The sequence below is a fragment of the Thalassophryne amazonica genome, chromosome 17, assembly GCF_902500255.1.
Source record: "Thalassophryne amazonica chromosome 17, fThaAma1.1, whole genome shotgun sequence".
NCBI lineage: Eukaryota > Metazoa > Chordata > Actinopteri > Batrachoidiformes > Batrachoididae > Thalassophryne > Thalassophryne amazonica.
Window position 1 is genome coordinate 26,226,800 of NC_047119.1, and position 23,377 is coordinate 26,250,176.

Here is a 23,377-nt window from a genome sequence, read left to right on the forward strand (position 1 = left end):
TTAAATGATGCCAACGAAAGTCAATGAAAGTCCAGATTTCGTGTTTCGTTAGGGCTTCTTTGCCCTTCGTTAAGTGCCGTGTGACTGGGTCATAACGCTAACAAATTATACTGTATTTGTTGATTTTCTGATGTCTGATTTGATTTTTTTCTCTCTGTTTAAGGTGCGGCTGTATCTGTGCTGGAGACCATCCTGTCCTGTGTATCAGCAGCCTTTCCTGTATATTCGTTTTGTGAATTGTTTTGCAATTTACGTCAGTAGCATGACCCAAGCAGAGGGTCACCCCTTTTAGTCTGGTCTGCGTGAGGTTTCTTCCTCAGAGGGAGTTTTTCCTTACCACTGTCGCCTGTGTGCTTGCTCTGGGAGTTAGTAAGGTTAGACCTTACTTGTGTGAAGCGCCTTAAGGCAACTCTGTGATTTGACGCTATATAAATGGAAAAAAAAATGAAAAAAAATGAAAATGAAATTGGTTATGGTTAAAGTTAGGAGAAGGGGATAGGATTAGAAATAGTAAAATTTTAAAAAACCACGTCACGAAAATGTGACTCATTTCGTGACAGCAGCATGAAAAAAAAAGTGTGTGACTAGGCTGCCCCAACCACGCTGTTAGTCTGAATTAGGATGAATGAGGCATGTGTTGAACCAGGTCACCGAGCCACGATGTTAGTTAGATACATTTGCACATCACATATGATTTGAACATTGATGGAATGAAAATGTTTCCTATTAACAAAAACACATTCATCATATGATGGCGCCTTTATGTGTGCAGTCAATAGCTCCAATTACATTAGGGAAACTGGCTCTTGCTGCAAATTGTGCTTTAATGTTGGCTTGTTCAACAGCATTGTATGGGAATATGATGTACCTGGATGACATCTGGATGATCGCATTCCACACAGCTGGCATGGCTTGGCTCAAGGTTGACTGGCACACTCCTGACTGATTAGCCAGCTCCCACTGGAATGCCCCTGTTGCCAGGAATCCCAGCATGTTCAGCACTTGTGTGGGTACAGACAACCCCTGGCTCCTCGCCATATTGTGCTCTGGGCCAGCCACAGTTCTGCACACAACTCCAGTAACACTGGCCTTATTAATCAAAATTGGCTTATGAGCCAATTATCGTCATTTGCAAGTAAATTCTTGTGTTCCCTGAATACATGCTCACCTCAGATTGCACCATTTGCAAGGTCCTCTAACAATGCTAATGCAGCCATTGTTAATGCCATTTTCCTCATCACTTTGCGCGTGCTTTTATATCCACCAATATAATTTCAAACACGTGGGTATGTTAATTGTTCATAAGTGTGTCTCTGATGTGCACATCATTCTGATGACTTGTTGTTTTCACATTATTAACAGTTTCCCAGCATCACCTGTAGAAACGTGAGTATGCCAGCCATGAACTTGGCGTAGGGCACCGCACATTTCCATGGTCATTTCACTTTTGATACATCTGAACGTTAGCATGGAGACGGATGTATGCCATAATTATGTGCATACGCAACCTTTGTACATCAGGCCCCAGGTCTCTTGCAATTCTGGATATAAGACAGGTTTTACAAAATTGTACAAAATTGTCCCAACTCAATAAACCATATTTTTCAAGAATTAGGCAGTGGTACTAACTGTTTGCATTTTTTCTATCTGAAGCTTTCATTGAATATTTTGAAAGAGCTTCATGTCGAGTCTGGAGCATGTGCTGGTGCTGTATGTTGCTAAATACACCACACCACCAGCCCGGTCCTGGACAACAACCACCCAGGCAGACAACCAATCCATTCCCACCTCTTGACAGCAAACACCTATCTGCTGCAGCCAGGTGAAAATTACTTTCTCCAGCCATTTTTCCTCAACACTGAGGCACCTATGTTGGCTGATGTTTAGAGAAATCCATTATATGACCCAAATTTTGGTGCTGATGCTCCCTCACCATGCAAGTGATACTCCTCATTTGATTCTCACTTAGTAACTATTCCTTTGACACAAAGTCATTCCAGTGGTACCTAAGGACCCTTCAAAGAAACACGACATACAAAACATCCAGAGTTTGCAATGTCTAAGTTTGAAGATATGAGACATGACATCTAGGCAGCCTCAGGAGATACGGAATGTCTTATATACCAAAAACTAGATTGACTGAATTCAATACAGTTACACAGTGTTTTGGTTTGAGTTTTACAAGATAACTTAGAATCAATTTATAATACAAATAAACTTGTATTCTGGCAAAACACATCAGCGCTCACGTATGCTCCACTTACACATGTAAATCTGTCTGGGCATCTCAAATGGTGTTACCTTCTCCACCCACAGACTTCCATATGTCTTTTACATTGGTACGGATCTTAGGGCCCCTTCACACATAACACGATTGAATGACTACCGCACGAAGGCGGAATTGCATGCCATTCGTGAAAAATTGGGGCTGCTTCTAACGCCTCGTACACCTGTTGCTACAACTATTCGTGTACATCAGCGGTCAAAAGATAGTGCGTCCCCTGTGAGAGCCCATTCGATCCTTCTCATGGCAGGTGTCAGCCAAATTCCAGGTGAGACACATGAACATCCAACACCACTCGCTGGACACTTAGAAAATGTGGTGCCATTCAAAATTTGTGTAAGTGCCTCCATGAGTTTGGCGTGCCAATATGTCGGCTCCCCCAACACGTGGCGTGCATATGTTTCGCCACCTCCTCCACAACACATGTGGCATGGGGGGGAGGGGAGCACACTTGCATGACATGCTGATATGTACGTACAGATGGCAAGCAGCCAACCACATCTGAGCGCACACAGCAAGGTGTGGCACATCCCAGCTGATCGCCAGCCAGAGACTCACTGACAGCTGCAAATGACGGCTCAGTGCACACGACGTGTCACATTAAAAACACAGAGACCACAGCTTGGACAGGTATATTAAGTACTACAATAACTACAGTACATACACAATTACATAACAAATAATAAAAAAATTAGCACATAACACAGAAACAGAGAGTGACACGTTGGTCTGTGTGCTGAACGGACAGGGGGCATGGCTGCCGACAGCAGCAGCTGTTGAGATCTCTGGTTCTGGAGGTCACAGCTGGGTAACACGTACTGTGTTTAGAAGGACATGACCTTACAACTGTCCACTGTGACGTGCGTGTGTCTGCTTGCTGTCCTCACATGGAAACACATAAAACATATATCACTTTTGCGACAGGCTGCAGTGAGTGCACAGCGCGCACAGTGACAGGCTGTCCCAGATGAAACAGACTGTCAGATCATGTGAGCACGCAGCAGGCGATCTGAATGTCACGTCACCCATGTGTGTGTGTGGTTTTTATTTTTCTCTTCACAGCAGAGGCGAGATGTGGTGTAGCACGTTCCAGCTGTTTTTTTGTTTCTCCACAACAGAGGCACAATGTGGTGCAACACGTTCCAGCTGCTCGCACTGTGTTCATGCACACGCATGAGCCTGCACGGAACCATCACCAGTGTATTGTGCACGCCTGTGTGACCATGCGTCCCTCACGACAGCAGGTGGAGTGTTTCGTGGTTCCTCATTTCGTGTTTGGTTTGCGGATTTTCTTCCAGTTTCTGCATCTTTCGTGTTATGTGTGAAGGGGACCTTAGGAAAACATCCACAAGATGGCACTGCAGACCCTCTTGAAAGTTTCTAACAACAAGCCTGGTGAGTTTAAAAAGTTGCAATGTTTCAACTGCAAAAGAGACCAAAGCGTAAGCAGCAGTGTAGATAGAGGCAGCTGTTAATAGTTCACAACATTTTATACAACACAACCCTAGGTAAAAGCACATGAAGAAGACCATCACCAATGGTGGAATATATTGATGAGTTCATATGAACTCATCAATATAATATTCTTCATGTCCTTTTGTCTAGTGTTGTGTTTTGCTTGAACGTTGGCTACAATACCTACATGAGGTACTGCTTAGTTTCTTCAAAGCTTTCAGCAAGTGGACATAAATACGGACAACATTAATGCATTTTTGACACATTCAACTTAAAAAAAAATCTATTGAACTAGGATGTTACATTAACCAGACAAGCAAAGAAAGACGGCTTTCAAGAAATGACATCGTGGTCAGTTCACAACTCCAGGCTCAAAAGCACAATCCACTTAGCTGCTATGGTTGCTGAGAATGTTTCATGTGGAATCCGCAAATTAAATATCATACTGAAGGTGAATTTATGTGCATTAAGATAGCTGGTTTATTGGACAATGTCACAAATATACTGTAGTTTTCAACAGTGTGTCCAAAGAAGAGTAAATGAGAAGTGACCAAGCAATGCTATTTCAAAACAAATCTACAGTTTTAGTTTTCCATTTCAATAAGGAGATTAATCAATTAACAAATTTTAATGCCAACGACAACAATTTTTTGCAGATGCACTGCATGGTCCATGACGACACAAAGACAGATGCCGGCAATCATTCATTAATAAAACGGATGTATAAATCCCAGTAAAAGTGTATTTTCTAATAAACTGCAGGAAACCACTTAAAAATAATTTTATCATCTTAATAAATAAGAATTTGTTGAGTAGTCACACATTTTCATTTATTTTTATTTGTTTCAACATTTCAGAATTTTACTAAATGCACAGAAAAAAGGGAATTACTATAAAAACACATATTAAAAATATATTTTTGATTAAGATAGGAAAAAAAATTACACAGCATTTTCCGGTGTTGGTGTGCACAATATGAGCTGAAAAAGTCCAAGATATAAAAGCGCATGCAAGATATAAAACCATTTTTAAGCTGTTACATGGACACAGAACAGAAAGTAAATAAGGTTTGATCATACTCACTGTTAAGCATTGCATATTCTCAGGGCAGTTGGTTTCGGGGACAGCACCATGGTTTGACAGCACAGCCTCTGAAATGTAGACAAAAGAATCACGGGCTGAGACTGTGCCTTTGGAGCACATTTCTGTGCCTAAAACCGCTTTCTCACTCCACAAATCAATATAAAAAGTCTTCAAACAGTTCACAGAGTCTATGAAAGTGCGTCCGAGTGATGACGGTGGCGTTGGTATAGCCAACAGTTGTCCAGAGCTGCTCCCGCCAACCTGGGACGCATAAAAAGCTAGGAGTCCAGGCAAATCCCGCAAGATGTGAGGATCCAACAAACCGGCCTAGAGATGAGTGGGAACAAGTGAGAGGGGAGAGAGGGAGGGGTGAAGAGAAGAAAAGGAACTCCTTTCTCGCTCTATTATCTGTCCGTCACAGGCCTCCTGGGAAGTTGCTATGGTTACAGAGACTCATGCCTCAGTGTCCTTTTAACTATTTCTCATAAAGGCAGGATTCTGATTTTTGACCACAATGGAGACATATCTCTGCAAGTCTTCTTCTGTTTACATCCATCGACATCTCAACTTTGATGTCTCCACATATTTCACTGAGTCACTGCAGCATCCGCTAAAACCGCTACCTTCTTCCCTCCATCTGGTCTTTCTTCTTCTAATCCCGCCCACTTTTCAATTCTTCTATCGCCATCTGAGAGAATCCCTGCCGCTAAACTCCATCGAGATTGTGGAATGTCGTTTTCCAACCTCTATCAGCAGAGATGTACCGTAGCTCAAACATAAGTTCAACAGTTTAAATGGATAAGTAACACTGTTGACTTTTTCAACAAGCTTAAAAGTTTGAAGTTTAGAATGGTCTGAAAAGGGTGTGATCTATCTTGATCTCCAAGAAACTGTGTGGGCATGTCCCACAGAGTAAAGACCGCCTTAGTGGGAGCGTATCAAGCGACAAAAAAAGGAGTTCCAGTATGGTCTTCTGTAACATATCTCATAGAATACTGAAAAGTAAAGACCGCCTTAGTGGGAGTGTCTCAAACAACAAAAACAGGAGTTCTGGTATGGTTTTCTGTAACATATCTCATGGAATACAGAAGTCAGTTGTTTGAGGCCTAAATTTCAGTTCCACATGTAAAGACAGAACTGTGGGACTTTATGAAATGTTTTAGTGCAAACATACTAAACTGTTCAAGTTTGTTTTTCCTATGTAATATACCGTATCCAAACACTCGGCTGATGACATGAGCTTGTCGCTCCACTCGGCCCAGCTAAGAAGCTCGCAAGTGCAGGGGAAAACATGATCTGCACAATGTGGGTAAATTCGGGACATAATATATACCACAGGGTCCTCAGTTCACATCCTCATCACACGAAAAAAATCAGTAATGGCCCCCGAGAAACGTTTGTAATCCCTGCAGCTGGGCACGTTATTTATTCATTCATACACGATGACATCGGTGTGTGAATGAATAAATATGGGACATCATTGTAAAGTGCTTTGAAATGATACATTACATGGAAAAGCACTATGTAAATACAGCCAATTTAAAACCGGAATTAATGTGTGGCCGGGAATGGAGCCAAATCCTTTTGTCAGTACTGCAAATTAGCAATGGCAACCTGAAAGCTCTGCTCCGGGACGGTTTCAAAACTTGTTTTGAACATCATTTCATATCAAATAGAAGACAGTACAAGCTGTGAAAACTCAGGCATCGATATGTCAACCAATATCTTTGAAACAAATATTTTAAAAAGTTCCTGTTGAACTGCACCAGCCAGTGTTGAAACATTCAAATAAATATAAGTTTGCGATTTCAGATCACTTTTTGTAAAGGTCATGTTGCACAGAAATCATAACAACTTGGATTTAAGCTGTTAGTGTCCATCCGATGATACACCGGGATTACATTGTGCACTTCTATGGCCGATCTCAAAGTATACAGTATTCGTAACCAGGAACTAGGAAGACTGCTGAAAACAAGTACTCCTGAGTACTCATTTATCCAAGTGTTTCTGAGAGCATTTACGTAGCTTTGAGGAGGTGTCCCAGTATGCTGTTGAATGGATTGTAGCTGGTAAAGTTAAGAATGGAGCCACACTTTTAAGTGATAGCTTAATTTTTATGTAGTCGCGTAAAAGCAGCAGCCGCTCTCCACTGTGAGAAGACGTACGTCCATTAGTCATGAACGCAACAAAGTTCTCTCACAATTCTGGCATGTTAGATAGAAAGTCCATTATGTCCTGAAAATAACATATTCTGACTTTTTCCAATGTAAGAAATACATGTGCATGTTCAGACAGCCTGTAAAAACAGCATGGTGGAGATGCTCTACTTGCACGTTCATGGCAGCATTAAAAGAGAAGAGTTGGCACACGTTACAATCCAAAATCTGACAGACTCTCCAAAAATTTTGGAGTGAAGTGTGTCGCTTCCTCTCTGTACAGCCTATGTAAATCCAAGCCATCACTTTCGAATGAAAGCGCAGAAGCTTTGTTATCGGTCTTAGCAGCGTTCATTTCACTCTGTCTGTCTGTCATTGAGATGTTTCTGCGTTTGCTAAAATGGATGCCACACACCAAGAAATGGTGAGAAATGCCAAGTGAGATGTTTTCCGGAAAGCACCTGCTAACTCGCCGAATGACAGGAATAATTAGCAATAAAATACATCGGCAAACACTTATTATTACTGCATGTGCATAGATAGACTTCCAGTCATGACGCAACAAGAAGTTGTTTTATTTTTGTTATTAATTATTAATTAAGTGTTTATTTTCAGACTGTGGCTGACACCATTCTCAGAGTCACAGAACCACACACACATTGGGTGCTTTATACACTCAACAAAAATATAAATGCAACACTTTTGGTTTTGCTCCCATTTTGTATGAGATGAACTCAAAGATCTAAAACTTTTTCCACATACACAATATCACCATTTCCCTCAAATATTGTTCACAAACCAGTCCAAATCTGTGATAGTGAGCACTTCTCCTTTACTGAGATAATCCATCCCACCTCACAGGTGTGCCATATCAAGATGCTGATTAGACACCATGATTAGTGCACAGGTGTGCCTTAGACTGTCCACAATAGAAGTCCACTCTGAAAGGTGCAAATCCTCTAAAACTTCTGATCACAGTTTCGTACTCCCTGCACAACTCTATAGTCCAAACTACATAGTCCTGTCTCATAGATGTAGTTGCCATGGCAAAATAAATCTTTCAATTGTGACTCTGAACACACCGGGGAGCAGGAGAATAAGAGGGGCTAACCTGGCTGGCGTCAAGCCCAGGAGAGGAGCCTTTTGTCTGAGTGACACATCAGTAACGCCGGCTACGAGGGCAGAGACAGCTGGCAACCAGAAATCCAGCATGACCGACATAAAAATGTGGCAATTAATGCTGGAAATGAGGAACAGTGGGAAAAGCATACACAAGTGAAGGAGGGAGAAGTGACACGAAAGAAATAAACAAAAGAGTCAGTGAAAACATGCAAAAGCTCAGAAGTAAAGAAATGTGAACGCACTGGCAGCGCCTCACTTGAATCAGTCGGCCGTGTTACAGATGGGCCAGAACATAAAAAGCTCTCGACTGGCCGATTCCCTCTCTGAGCCGCTTGCTCACTTGACACTTGGTCCTATTCACATCCTCTCACCCTCGAACAAATAAACACTTAATAGAGTGGAAAAGCCAAAAAGGGGAGGAGGAGACAAACTTCACTTCTTTTCAGATTACCACAAAAGGCTATTTAAGCCGTTACTGCTCAACGCTGATGACGTCTAGTTAAGCGTCCAGGCAAAAAGTCAACCTGATGCGGTTAAGACATGATGAGCGGATGACAGATTCAAACAGATTCGTGGTTGTTTGTAATATCCACACAGTCTGAACTGTGTAATGACTTTGGTTATGATTGTACAAAGGTCCAGTCAATGAAGTTTGTGGAAAAGCTGGAATGATGTAAAAAAGGACATACAACATAAAAAGCCAAATTATGCTCATCGTTGTCACTTTTTTATTTTTAATGTGACCAGGCAACATTTGTACTTGTTAGAAAATGTGATTTCAGCTGGATTGAAGCATCCTACTTACTAGTGTAACAGTTTAATTTAAAAATGCTACAATTTCACCAATGTCTGTTCAGAATCAGAAGAAGTTTATTGCCATTGCCAGTGAACAGGATTCACAGACTAGGAATTTGCTTCGGTACAATGGTGCAACATTAAGAAGAGATAAAATGCTAAGATAAAATATAACATATGTGTCAAAATAAGATAAAATATAAGATAAAAAAAAAAGAAATATGAAATATGAAAGGCTGTGTGCAACAGAAAAACAGAGAAACAGAAAAAACAGTGCAGTGGGAGGAGTGCAATTAAAAACCAAAGTACATTGTCTAAAGTGACCCGTGATAAAATGATAAAGTGACAGAGTTAAGCTTAAGGTGACTGAGTTATGAGGTGTTCATGAGTCTAACGGCAGAGGGGAAGAAACTGTTCTTATGGGTTCTAGTCCGGATGGACCGTAGCCTCCTGCCCGAGGGGAGTGGTTTGAATAGACCGTGTGCAGGGTGAGAAGGGTCGGCTGTGATCCGACCTGCTCGGCCCAGAGTCCTGGAGACGTGCAGGTCGTGGAGAGATGGAAGGCTACAGCCGATCACCTTCTCAGCAGAGGCCACAATGCGCTGCAGTCTGTGTCTGTCCCTGGCTGTGGCCCCGGCGTACCACACCGTGATGGAGGAGCGGATGGACTCGATGATGGCCGTGTAGAACTGCACCATCAGCTGGACAGGCAGCTTGGCCTTCTTCAGCTGCCGCAGGAAGTACATCCTCTGCTGGGCCTTCTTGATGAGGGAGCTGATGGTTGACTCCCACTTGAGGTCCTGGGTGATGGTGGTGCCGAGGAAGCGGTGACAGACCACAGTGGTGATGGAGCTGTGGCTTTCCTGAAGTCCACGATCATCTCCACTGTTTTCTGGGCGTTGAGCTCCAAGTTGTTGCTGCTGCACCAGATCACCAGCCGGTCCACCTCCCTCCTGTAGGCAGACTCATCCCCATCCGAAATGAGTCCGATGAGGGTGGTGTCGTCCGCAAACTTGATGAGCTTTACAGAGTCGTGGCTGGAGGTGCAGCAGTTAGTGTAGAGGGAGAAGAGCAGAGAGGAAAGGACACAGCCCTGTGGAGATCCTGTGCTGAGAGCCCGAGTGTTCGAGACATTTTTTCCCAGCCTCACACGCTGACTCCGGTCCGTCAGGAAGTCTGTGATCCACCTGCAGGTGGAGTTGCGCACGTGGAGCAGAGAAAGCTTGTCCTGGAGCAAAGCTGGAAGGAAGGTGTTGAATGCAGAGCTGAAGTCCACAAACAGGATCCTAGCGTAGGTTCCTGGGGAGTCCAGGTGCTGCAGGATGGAGTGCAGGGCCAGGTTTATGGTGTCATCTACAGACCTGTTGGCTCTGTAGGCAAACTACAGGGGGTCCAGGAGGGGGTCGGTGATGGACTTCAGGTAGGATAAAACCAGGCATTCGAAGGTCTTCATGACTACAGACGTGAGAGCCACAGGCCTGTAGTCATTAAGTCCAGTGACGCGTGGTTTCTTGGGGACTGGAACTATGATTGAGGACTTGAAACAGACTGGAACATGGCATGACTCCAGGGAGGTGTTGAAGATCCCCGTGAAGACTGGGGCCAGCTCATCAGCGCAGTGTCTCAGGGTGGCAGGAGAGACATAGTCTGGGCCCAGGGCCTTACGTGGATTCAGCCTTTTGAAATGTCTCCTCACGTCCTCCTCTTGGACCGAGAGGGCAACAGGGGGAGTGTGGAGGGCAGCAGTGAGAGGGGGGAGGTCCAGAGTGTTTGAATATCCAGTTGTGTGGGGGGTGGGGAGGTGTGAGTCCTTGTCTTCAAAGCGTGAATAGAAGACGTTCAGGTCGTTGGCCAGCTTGAGGTCATCAATAGAATGAGGTGCTTTGGGCTTGTAGTTGGTGATCTCTTTCAACCCCCTCCACACAGAGGCCGAGTCGTTGGCAGAGAACCTTTGCTGCAGACGTGAACTGTACATGGATTTAGCCTTTGCCACCTCCTTGCTAAATCTGTACTTTGCACCTCTATAGCTGTCTCTGTCTCCTTCTCTGAAAGCCACCTCTTTCTGCTGACGGAGCTGCTGGAGTTTAGGTGTGAACCAGGGCTTGTCATTGTTATATCTCACCCTGGTACGCTGTGGGATGATGCTGTCTTCACAGAAATGAATATATGACATCACAGTGTCCGTGTAGTCATCTAGACTGTCTGTTGAAGCCTCAAACATATCCCAATCCGTGGTGGCCAAGCACGCGCGTAGCTCCTCTACAGCTTCATTGCTCCACACTTTAGACGTCCTCACAACAGGTTTAGAGAGTTTAAGTCTCTGTCTGTACGTGGGGATCAAGTGGACCATCACGTGATCTGAGAGTCCCAAAGCTGCACGGGCCACCGCACGGTAGGCGCCGCTCACTGTTGTGTAACAATGATCTAACGTGCTCCCTTCTCTGGTCAGGCATTTAACAAACTGTTTGTATTTTGGTAAATCCTGACTGAGATTCCCTTTGTTAAAATCACTGAGAATTATAACAAGAGAGTCCGGAAAGTCTCTCTCTACGCTCATAATCTGATCCGTGAGCGCGCGCTCGGCCTCATGCACGTCCGCGCTCGGTGGAATATACACAGAGCAAAGTATGAAAGAGTTAAACTCACGTGGAGAGTAGAACGGTCTGCAGTTATGAGGAGATATTCCAGAGAGGGACAGCAGTGTTGGAAGATCACAGTCACATCGGAGCACCAGGCATTGTTGATATAGAAGCAGAGTCCTCCCCCTCTAGTTTTTCCACCAGAGAGTGCTCGGTCTCTGTCTGCACGGAGGAGTTGGAATCCCTCGAGTTGGAGCGCACAGTCCGGTGTCTGTGCATTTAACCACGTCTCCGTGAAGCACAGTACACAAGATGAGGAGAAATCTCTATTCTTCTTCATCAGCAGTGCCAGCTCATCCATCATGTTGTGGAGTGAGCGGACGTTGGAGAGAAATATCCCAGGTAGGGGCGTGCGCGTGCCCCTTCGTCTGAGGCGCACAAGAGCTCCAGCTCGTTTTCCTCTCCGCCGTCGTCTCACTTTTTTGGCCAAAAAGTGAACCAGTTCAGCTGCAGGCACTAAAAAAACTGGCGTAATGTCCGTGGGTGTTGATTTGGTGGGTGTTGATTGTTGGTTCGTCCTTTGGTTGATTTCCGCAAAACTTGGAATGGGGTTAAAGGCCGATAACAGAATTGCCCTTACATGGTTTGTTTTTGCAGAACTAAGGGTCAAACATGCCACACATGTATAGGTTTCTTCCAAACGTGGTATGTAGATGAACGTCGACCGCAGAATTACCCTTAATGGGTTTCTTTTGGCAAGGATGAAAGTCAAAATGGGGTCAAAGGTAATTTAAAAAAATTTCCCTTCAATTCCTGGCAAACAGCACACATACACACAGTGAGGCAAATAAGTATTTGATCCACTGTAGATTTTTCAAGTTTTCCCAGCTACAAACAATGACGAGGTCTGTAATTTTTATAATAGGTTCCATTTAGCTGTGAGAGACAGAATCTAAAAAAAAAAAAATATTCAGAAAATCACAATGTGTGGTTTTTAAATAATTAATTAGCATTTTATTGCATAAAATAACTATTTGATCATCTACCAACCAGCAAGAATTCTGTCTCTCACAGACCTGTTAGTTTTTCTTTAAGAAGCCCTCCTATTCTGCATTAATTGCAACTGTCTGAACCCGTTACCTGTATAAAGACACCTGTCACACTCCAACTTATCCACCATAGCCAAGACCAAAGAGCTGTCTAAGGACACCGGGGACAAAATTGTAGACCTGCACAAGGCTGGGAAGGGCTACAGGACAACAGGTAAGCAGCTTGGTGAGAAGACAACTGTTGGCACAATTATTAGAAAATGTCAGAAACACAAGATAACTGTCAATCTTCCTCGGTCTGGAGCTCCATGCAAGATCTCGCCTTGTGGGGTAAGGATGATTCTGAGAAACGCCAGAACTACACGAGAGGGCCTGGTCAATGACCTGAGGATAGCTGGGACCACAGTCGCAAAGATTACTATTAGTAATACAATACACCATTATGGTTTAAAATCCTGCAGGGCACGCAAGGTCCCCCTACTCAAGCCAGCACATGTCCAGGCCCATTTGAAGTTCACCAGTGACCATCTGGATGATCCAGAGGAGGCATGGGAGAAGGTCATGTGGTCAGATGAGACCAAAATAGAGCTTTTTGGTATCAACTCCACTCGCCGTGTTTGGAGGATGAGACCAACCTCAAGAACACCGTCCCAACCGTGAAGCATGGGAGTGGAAACATAATTTTGGGGGGTGATTTTCTGCAAAGAGGACAGGACAGCTGCACTGTATAGAAGGGAAGATGGATGGGGTCATGTATCGTGAGATTTTGTCAAACAACCTCCTTCCCTCAGTAAGAACATTGAAGATGGGTCATGGCTGGGTCTTCTAGCATGATAATGACCCCAAACACACAGCCAGGGCAGCTAAGGAGGGGCTCTGTAAGAAGCATTTCAAGGTGTTAGAGTGGCCTAGCCATTCTCCAGACCTGAACTCAATAGAAAATCTTTGGAGGGAGCTGAAACTCCAAACCTGAAAAATCTGGAGAAGATCAGTGAGGAGGAGTGGACCACAATCCCTGCTACAGTGTGAAAACTTGGTCAAGAACTACAGGAATCGTCTAACCTCTGTAACTGCAAATAAAGGTTTCTGTACCAAATATTAATTTTGTATTGTATCAAATACTTATTTCGTGCAATAAAATGCTAATTAATTATTTAAAAATCATACAATGTGATTTTCTGAACTGTTTTTAGATTCTGTCTCTCACCTACGATACATATTAGAGACCTCTCCATTCTTTGTAGGTGGGAAAACCTGCAAAATCGACAGTGGATCAAATACTTGCCTCACTGTAGATTTCTGCCTTTGTTTGTTTTGTCTGTCTCATACTGTGGGTGTTTTGGGTAAATTAGGAACAAAAGGAGAGGGTCATGACTTAGCTGAAAGCTGGAATGCAGAGCTTTGGTTTTGTGCGAGGGTGTTTTAAAATATTAAATCAATAAATTGATTTTGGAGAAAACAACAAAGACAGACAGTGACTACTGCAATCGGTAATGCTGGATCCAAACTGAATCCACTTCTCTGTTTTTATTTAATGCCTTTGATCTGACAGACCATTAGCCTCTGTCCTACTATTAGACGGGCCAATGGATATCGATCCATTCCTTTTACAATTTCTGGAACAGTTTGAATGAACATTACTCCTGTCATCACCCTGATCCCATTTGGATTTTATTGATTTTGTTTGTGGCCATGTTTAAATGTAATGTCAGTTGATTCATTGATGGTTTCTTCTTTTTATGGTGGGTTGTTTTGAAGGCAGTATTTTATTTCTGTGCACCAAGTGTTGAAAAATCATTTACTCTCAGGTCTAATGACATCCATTTCAAGTCTGTCAGTAACTCAACAGAGAAAATGTGGCAAGACTATAAAACTTTTCTTTTTCCTTCAGTTTTTAGACATCAAATACTTGGTGTATAATATTATAGTATGTAGTGCTGGGGCTCTTCCAATGACACAGATTGTATTTTAAATAAGATGATATTGTATTTGGAGTTTTTTTTTTTTTCAGCCTTTTAAAGTTGAAAACACTAAGTTATGGTATGCACACATATTGTATGGAATAAGTCCTAAACAGACCGTGAGACTGACTGGACCGGTTCTTATCCCTGGGTAACACCGCATGAAGTAAATGAGAGTCTATAGCCCTATTGAGATGGGATTAGTCATATCTGGAGAGAAATATATTTATTACCAGAGATTCTCAGTGATTTTAGTCCCGCTCTAATGCATTATTTCAAGATATTCTTAAAACTGAGTGCATCTTTCCTGTGTCAGAAAAGATTCTGGTGACTTTTACTGTCAGTAAAACAATCTGTAGAATTTACTTCACGTAATGCACATCTGTAAATATTCCTCTTTATATCTTGTGCAAAAGGTGTTTTCCACCATTTATTTCAGGTATGAATGTACCTGAAAAGGCATTTGGAAAACCAACCCAGGAATAACAGCGATGCTACCGTCACACATAACGCAGCTGGAGTCTGAAATAGCAGGATCACTTTCGTGTCAGTGCCTCATCTCTGTGTTCGCTCACTGTGTATTTATGTTGCATGAAGAACAGAAGACAAAACATTAAGCACAAAGTAAATGGAAGGGGCACATTTAATTTGTGCTTGTATGAGAGGTCTTTGGAGCACGTGCTGTGCTTTGGCATACATACGCTGCACAACACTTAAAGGCATGCACCACTTCAAGAAGTTCAAACATCCAAAAAACATGAAGCCAACAGATCTTTTAAGAAGACAGAGTACAGTGCATCCAGAAAGTATTCACAGCACTGCACTTTTCCCACATTTTGTTATTTTACAGCCTCATTCCAAAATGGATGAAATTCATTTTTCCTCAAAATTCTACACACAATACCCCATAATGATGATGCATTTTTTTTTTTTTTTTTATAGAGTTTTGCAAATTTAATAAAAACAAAATAACTAAGAAATTCCATGTACATAAGTATTTAAAGCAGCCGGTGTGCTCTGTGTAAGCCTGACCCCGTCAGATCTCAGAAGTTAAGCAGTGTGGGGTCTGGTTACTACTTGGATGGGAGACCTCTTCGGGACACCAGCGGCTGTGTGTTTCTCCAGGTGCACTGGAGTTGCATCACGAAGGGCATCCGGCATAAAACTTGTGCCAAATGCCAATGTGGATCTGGCTGTATCAGCTGTGGCGACCCCGAACAAAATGGGAGCAGCCGAATGGACAACTACATAAGTATTTAAAGCCTTTGCCATGAAGCTCATCATTGAGCTCAGGTGCATCCTGTTTCCACTGATCATCCTTGGGATGTTTCTACAGCTTCATTGGAGTCCACCTGGGGTACATTCAGTTGATTGGACATGATTTGGAAAGGCACACACCTGTTTACACATAGCTGACAGTGCATGTTAGAGCAGAAACAAAGCATGAAGTCAAAGGAATTGTCTGGAGACATCCGAGACTGAGGGCAAAAATCTGGGGTATGGTACAGAAACATTTCTGCTACTTTGAAGGTCCCAGTAAGCACAGTGGCCTCCATCATCTGAAAATGGAAGAAGTTCAGCTCCACCAGGACTCTTCCTACAGTTGGTCGCCCGTCTAAACTGAGCGATTGAAGGAGAAGGGCCTTAGTCAGGGAGGTAACCAAGAACCTGATGGTCAGTCTGTCAGAGCTCCAGCATTCCTCTGTGGAGAGAGAAGAACCTTCCAGAATGACAACCATCTCTGCAGCAATCCACTAATCAGGCCTGTATGGTAGAGTGGCCAGACAGAAGCTACTCCTTAGTAAAAGGCACATGGCAGCCCACCTGGAGTTTGCCAAAAAAAAATCACCTGGACTCTCAGATCATGAGGAACAAAATTCTCTGGTCTGAATAGACAAAGATTGAACAATCTGGCGTGAATGTCAGATGTCATGTTTGGAGGAAACCACGCACCATCCCTACAGTGAAGCATGGTGGTGGCAGCATCATGCTGTGGGGATGTTTTTCAACAACAACAACTGGGAGACTAGTCAGGATTGAGGGAAAGATGAATGCAGCAATGTACAGAGACATCCTGGATGAAAACCTGCTCCAGAGTGCTCATGACCTCAGACTGGGGGGGAAAGTTCATCTTTCAGCAAGACAATGACCCTAAGTGCCAGCCAAGATGTCAAAGGAGTGGCTTCAGGACAACTCTGTGAATGTCCTTGACTGGCCCAGCCAGAGCCCAAACCTGAATCCAATTGAACATCTCTGGAGAGATCTGAAAATGGCTGTGCACTGATGCTCCACATCCAACCTGATGGAGCTTGAGAGGTGCTGCAAAGAGGAATGGGCAAAACTGCACAAAGATAGTTGCACCAAGCTTGCGGCATCATATTCAAGAAGACTTGAGGCTGTAATTGCTTCCAAAGGTCCATCAACAAAGTATTTAGCATAGGGTGTGAATACTTATGGACACGTAATTCATTAGGTTTTTGTTGGTTTGTTTGTTTTTTAAATAAATTTGCAAAAATTAAAAAAAATCTTGTTGGCATTATGAGGTGTTGAGTAGAATTTTGAGGAGAAAAAAATGATTTACTCCTTTTTGAAATAAGGCTGTATCATAACAAAATGTGGAAAAAGTGAAACATTGAATACTTTCCAGATGCACTGTAAATGTAGAGATGTGTCACAGTGCAGAAACACAGAAATGAAAAACAAATAAGCTCTGAATCCTAGTAATTTTATTTTTATTTTGAGGTGTAATGGCAGTGCATCAGTCACCATTTCTGTCATTTATACAGAAACTTCACATCTTGTGCAAATCAACCACAATGCACATCCTATGGTAAAATTACATTACTCAAACTCCCCATATAAAACTACTGTCCAAATAGGGGTGGAAAGGATGCCAGTCCACTGCAGGTCAGAATGGAATGATGCAGATTAAGTGTTTTGTTCAAGACAGGTGGCCTGAAGTAAACACCTGCAATCAAACACCAATCTATATATGGGTAGTTCACCTCCTATACACATAATGTAATAAAGGTTTAAATCCTAAAACAAATGCATTTTGATTATAGTTGAGTTGTTTGCTCACTACAATCCTAATGCTGACCATAATTCATACATGGCAGGAATAAAATTAAAAACAAAGCAAATGTGCAAGCTGTTTGGATGTTTGTGGCCTCAAACTACCTGCCCTCAACAACCACAGAGCAACAGTGATTTATCACATGATGCCACATGGAACAAGACAACGTAATGAGCTTTAATGTACCTTTATACAAGACAGCAGTGACTGATGCATTTACCGTAATTCATTTTTCTTCTGTAGGGATTGAAGCCTGACAGCAAAAAAGGATAATGCCTGTCAAATTTTAAAATGTTGCATTATTGTCTCAGATTCAGATTTAGGACAGATGATTGCTGAAATACTAGGATGGTATTTTAATATTGAGCTTTTGTACCATCAAACCATCACCAGTTCAACAGTTTCACCATTCTGTTATAATAGTGCACATAAACCAGGTGCAGAAAAACTCCAACACTCCATTTGATAAAGCTGTGCCACCCATCCTGAAAAAGCACGTAATACGGTGTATTTATGGATCGAATTGAAATGCTGATATGAATGTTTTTATACTTTTGTGAAAGCCCTTGAAATAACATGCAAAGGAAAATTTATTAAACCTGAATATGTACATATGTTAGAGGTGTGCACCTCTCCCTTTTAAAACGATCTAATATGCATCTAGATGCATGGGCTACCATACGATTCATGGACAATTCTTTTTATTATGGAACAATTCGATTCAGTGCAACACAATGAAATCTGATACAATTTTTTGAATGTACACAATTTTTCAATATGAATCAAAATAAGCCAAAAGTAACAATGCTTCAAAATTCACCTTCAGATACGTACATGTCTTGAAAAACCAGGGACTGTCTGCAGGTTTTACTACTGCGCTGCAGAATATTGGCGCTGCTTCTACTTGCGTTTTGTTCACCACTAGGGGCAGCAGCACTTACAGTAGCAAAAAGTGCAGTATAATCAATGCCCACAAGAAGTTGCTGCTGCTGTTCTTCTTCTTCTTCTTCTTTGTCTTTCGGCTGTTCCCGTTAGGGGTCGCCACAGCAGATCAATCATTTCCATCTCATCCTGTCCTTTGTATCTTCCTCTGTCACACCAACCAGCTGCATGTCCTCTCTCAGCACATCCATGAACCTCCTCTTTGGTCTCCCTCTTCTCCTCCTGCCTTGTGGCTCCATCCTCAGCATCCTTCTCCCTATATACCCTGGGTCCCTCCTCTGCACATGTCCAAACCATCTCAATCTCGCCTCTCTGACTTTGTCTCCAAACTGTCCCACCTGAGCTGTCCCTCTGATATGTTCATTCCTAATCTTGTCCATTCTTGTCACTCCCAAAGAGAATCTCAACATCTTCAGCTCTGCCACCTCCAGCTCTGCCTCCTGTCTTTTTGTTAGTGCCACTGTCTCTAAACCATACAACATAGCTGGTCTCACTACTGTTTTGTAAACTTTCCCCTTCACTCTTGCTGATATTCTTCAGTCACAAATCACTCCTGCCACCTTTCTCCACCCACTCCACCCTGCCTGCACTCTCTTCTTCACCTCTCTACCACACTCTCCATTACTTTGAACAGTTGACCCCAAATATTTAAACTCATCTACTTTCACCACTTCTACTCCTTGTAACTGCACTATTCCACTGGGCTCCCTCTCATTCACACACATGTACTCAGTCTTGCTTCTACTGACTTTCATTCCCCTTCTCTCCAAAGCATATCTCCACTTCTCCAGACTAGACTCAACTTGCTCTCTACTCTCACTACAGATCGCAATGTCATCTGCAAACATCATAGTCCATGGGGACCCCTGTCTGATCTCATCTGTCAACCTGTCCATCACCACTGCAAACAAGAAAGGACTCAGAGCTGATCCTTGGTGTAATCCCACCTCCACCTTGAATGAGTCTGTCATTCCGACTGCGCATCTCACCGCTGTCACACTATTCTTGTACATGTCCTGCGCTACCCTAACGTACTTCTCTGCCACTCCAGACTTCCTCATACAATGCCACAACTCTTCTCTTGGCACCCTATCATAAGCTTTTCCTAAGTCCACAAACACACAATGTAACTCTTTCTGTCCTTCTCTGTACTTTTCCAACAGTATTCTCAGAGCAAACATTGCATCTGTAGTGCTCTTTCTCGGCCTGAAATCATATTGCTGCTCACAGATCTTCACCTGTTTTCTAAGCCTAGCTTCTACTACTCTTTCTCATAACTTCATGCTGTGGCTGATCAGCTTTATGCCTCTGTAGTTACTGCAGCTCTGCACATCACCCTTGTTCTTGAAAATAGGAACCAGCACACTTCGTCTCCACTCCTCAGGCATCCTCTCACTTTCCAAGATTTTATTAAACAATCTGGTTAGAAACTGTACTGCCATCTCTCCTAGACATTTCCATGCCTCCATTGGAATGTCATCTGGACCAACTGCCTTTCCACTCTTCATCCTCTTCATAGCAGCCCTCACTCTTCCTTGCTAATCTCTTTTACTTCCTGATTTACTCTCACCACATCATCCAGCCTTTTCTCTCGCTCATCTTCTTTATTCATCAACTCTTCAAAATATTCCCTCCACCTTCTCAGCACACACTCCTCACTTGTCAGCACATTACCATGTGCATCTTTTACCACCCTAACCTGCTGCACATCCTTTCCAGCTCTGTCCCTTTGTCTGGCCAATCGGTACAAGTCCTTTTCTCCTTCCTTACTATTCAACTTCTTGTACAGCTTGCAATATGACTTTTCCTTTGCTTTTGCCACTTCTCTTCTCGCCTTACGCTGCATCTCCTTGTACTCCTGTCTACTTTTTTCATCTCTCCGACTATCCCAAAACTTTTTCGCCAACCTCTTTCTCCTTATGCTTTCCTGGACCTCTTCATTCCACCACCAAGTCTCCTTGTCTTCCTTCCACTGTCCAGATGTCATACCCAGTACTGCCCTAGCTGTCTCCCTCACCACATCTGCAGTACTTTTCCAGTTGTCCAAAATTGCTTCCCCTCCAACTAGTGCTTCTCTCACCTGCTCGCTAAATTTCACACAACAGTCTTCCTCCTTCAGCTTCCACCATCTGATCCTTTGTTGAGCTCTCACTCTCTTCTTCTTCTTTACCTCTAAAGTCATCCTACAAACCATCCTATGCTGTCTAGTGACACTCTCTCCTGCTACCACCTTACAGTCTGTGATTTATTTTAGCTTGCATCTCCTATAAAGAATGTAGTCCACCTGTGTGCACCTTCCTCCACTCTTATATGTTACCCTGTGCTCCTCCCTTTTCTCAAAGTAGGTATTCACCACAGCCATTTCCATCCTTTCTGCAAAATCAACTACCATCTGTCCTTCCCCATTCCTATCCTTGATACCATATCTACCCATTACTTCCTCATCACCTCTGTTCCCTTCACCAACATGCCCATTGAAGTCTGCTCCTATCACCACTCTTTCATGCTTGGGTACACTCTCCACCACCTCATCTAACATACTCCAGAAATCTTCTTTCTCCTTCATCTCACAACCTACCTGTGGGGCATATGCACTGATGATATTCATCATCACCCCTTCAATTTCCAACTTCACACTCATCACCCTGTCAGACACTCGCTTAACCTCCAACACACTTTTAACATACTCTTCCTTTAAAATGACCCCAACACCATTTCTCTTCCTGTCCTCACCATGGTACAACAACTTGTACCCACCGCCGATGCTCCTGCTCTTACTTCCCTTCCACTTGGTCTCTTGCACACACAATATATCTACCTTTCTCCTCTCCATCATATCAGCCAGCTCTCTCCCTTTACCAGTCATACTACCAACATTCAAAGTCCCCACTCTCATTTCCACCCTTCTAGTTTTCCTCCTCTTCTTCGTCGTCTTCGCCCAGCAGTAGCCCAATTTCCACCAGCACCCTGTTGGGCAATAGCACCGGTGGTGGACGTTGTTAACCCGGGCCGCGACCGATCCGGTATGGGATTTCGATTCTGAGTCTGCATAGTTGGGTTGGCTTGTTTTACGCCGGATGCCCTCCCCTCCTTCAACCCTCCTCATTTATCCGGGCTTGGTGACCGGCACTCAGAATGTACTGGCTGCACACCCCATGTGGCTGAGTTAAGTTGCTGCTGTTGTTGTGTAGCATAAATGACAATGTGCAACTTTCCTGTTTTGAACGGTATGACCGTATTAACAGATCGTGAAGTGAAATGAACTGAACGCAAATTTCAAATGGGTACATTTATTCGTTATACTGGGTGTGGATGGTGGCCAAGTGGTTAGGGTGCTTGATTTCATTGCAGAAGAATCCTGGTTCAAACCCCACCCCTGCCACATTTCTCCATGTAATATGGAGTTGTGTCAGGAAGGGCATCCTGTGCAGAACGTGTGCAAAATCAAAACGCAGTTCCACCTTGGATCTCCTGTAGCAACCCCAAGTGAAAACAAGGGAGGAGCTGAAGGGACTTACTTTCACTTACTCATTATGCTGTCTACCACTATCTGACATGTTGATTTTTTTTTTTTTTTACTTCACAAAGTCAACATTAATGTGACCAGTCTCACTAGAGCCAGATATTTGAAATTTATCTGGTGCATCAAACTTCACCATGTTTGAAAGAGTTTGTCCTCAACATACACTCTTAATTTGCATTACAACATGCATGTACGAGTAATATAATGGTTTTTGCAAAATGTATCAGAATGTTTCTTGCTATTTTTTTTACTGTAACAGTTTGGTGCAGCCAGTCTGCTCTGTGTCAGCCTGGACCTGTCGGACTTTAGAAGCTAAGCAGAGTGGGTCCTGCTTAGTACATGGATTGGGGGACCCTTTTGGAACACCTGGGGCTGTGTGTATTTCATTCAGGAAAGGCATCAGATGTAAACCTTGTGCCGACTACCAATGCAGATCTGGCTGTATCTGCTGTGGTGACCCGGAACAAATGGAAGCAGCCGAAAGGACAACAACTGTAACAGTTTGTTGGTGTATATATAGATCAGATATAAGTGTTCAATGTTGCATGCCGTTTATTCAAAATGTATTCACCCCTGGTGCTCAATATTGTACTTCTTTGTTTTTTTCAATCACTAATTCTTGGTGAACACAGTTTAACATGAACAAAATTACTTGAAAGCCACAACCTTAATTACCCCCTAACCTTAGTCTACAAGTATGTTAAACACATTCAGTTGTCATATTGGGTGATTTCCGGGGAAAATAAGATGTGAGGTGCTACAAAAAAAGCAGCATAGAGGCGACAACCAAAGCTAGTGGGTGAAATATTTCACATCAGATTAAATGGATACAAGCTGGAGGTTAGTGTTACCCTTCAGACGGATCAGCTGCACGGCCTGTCAGACAACCAATGCTCTGTCTCACACTTTCATACGCTGTGGCAGTTCTGGCTTTTCTGCCAGCGTTTCCTTATTTTATGGGTTATTTTTTTTTATTTCCCCTGAGCTCCCTGTCTTTCTCCCTGCATGTCATGCATGTGCCTGTGTGGTGTGCGTGGCATTTCTCCATCCCTCTCTCTGATCATTGATCTACACACCTGTCATCCATTCGCACATCAACCCAACTGTCATCCGTTCACTCATTATTACCTCGCAGTATATTATCTCCAGTTTTCCACTCAGTTCCTGCCAGTCCTGCCCGCTGCTCTGTTCAAACCTGTATCACTCTGTGCTTCTGTCTCCGCTCCGTTCTCAACTTCCACTTCCCTCAGGTGTCTGCTGTCTGGTCACCGCTCCCTGCAGCCCATTTCGCGGTTATCGCTGTCTACCACCTGCAGCTCGTCAACCGAGTGCCACGTTGTTTCTCTCACAGC

The 23,377-nt window shown here is 43.3% G+C and overlaps 1 protein-coding gene across 2 annotated transcripts in view; it reads right to left on the bottom strand.

Moving 5' to 3' along the window:
- The window catches only part of rgs3a (regulator of G protein signaling 3a), a 288,184-nt gene that overhangs the window by 221,270 nt on the left and 43,537 nt on the right, over nt 1-23,377 (bottom strand). For both annotated transcript variants that reach the window (XM_034192752.1, XM_034192750.1), the window contains exon 7: nt 4,823-4,890. In XM_034192752.1, coding sequence (XP_034048643.1) covers nt 4,823-4,890 — 68 coding nt within the window. The remainder of the gene's footprint in view (nt 1-4,822; nt 4,891-23,377) is intronic.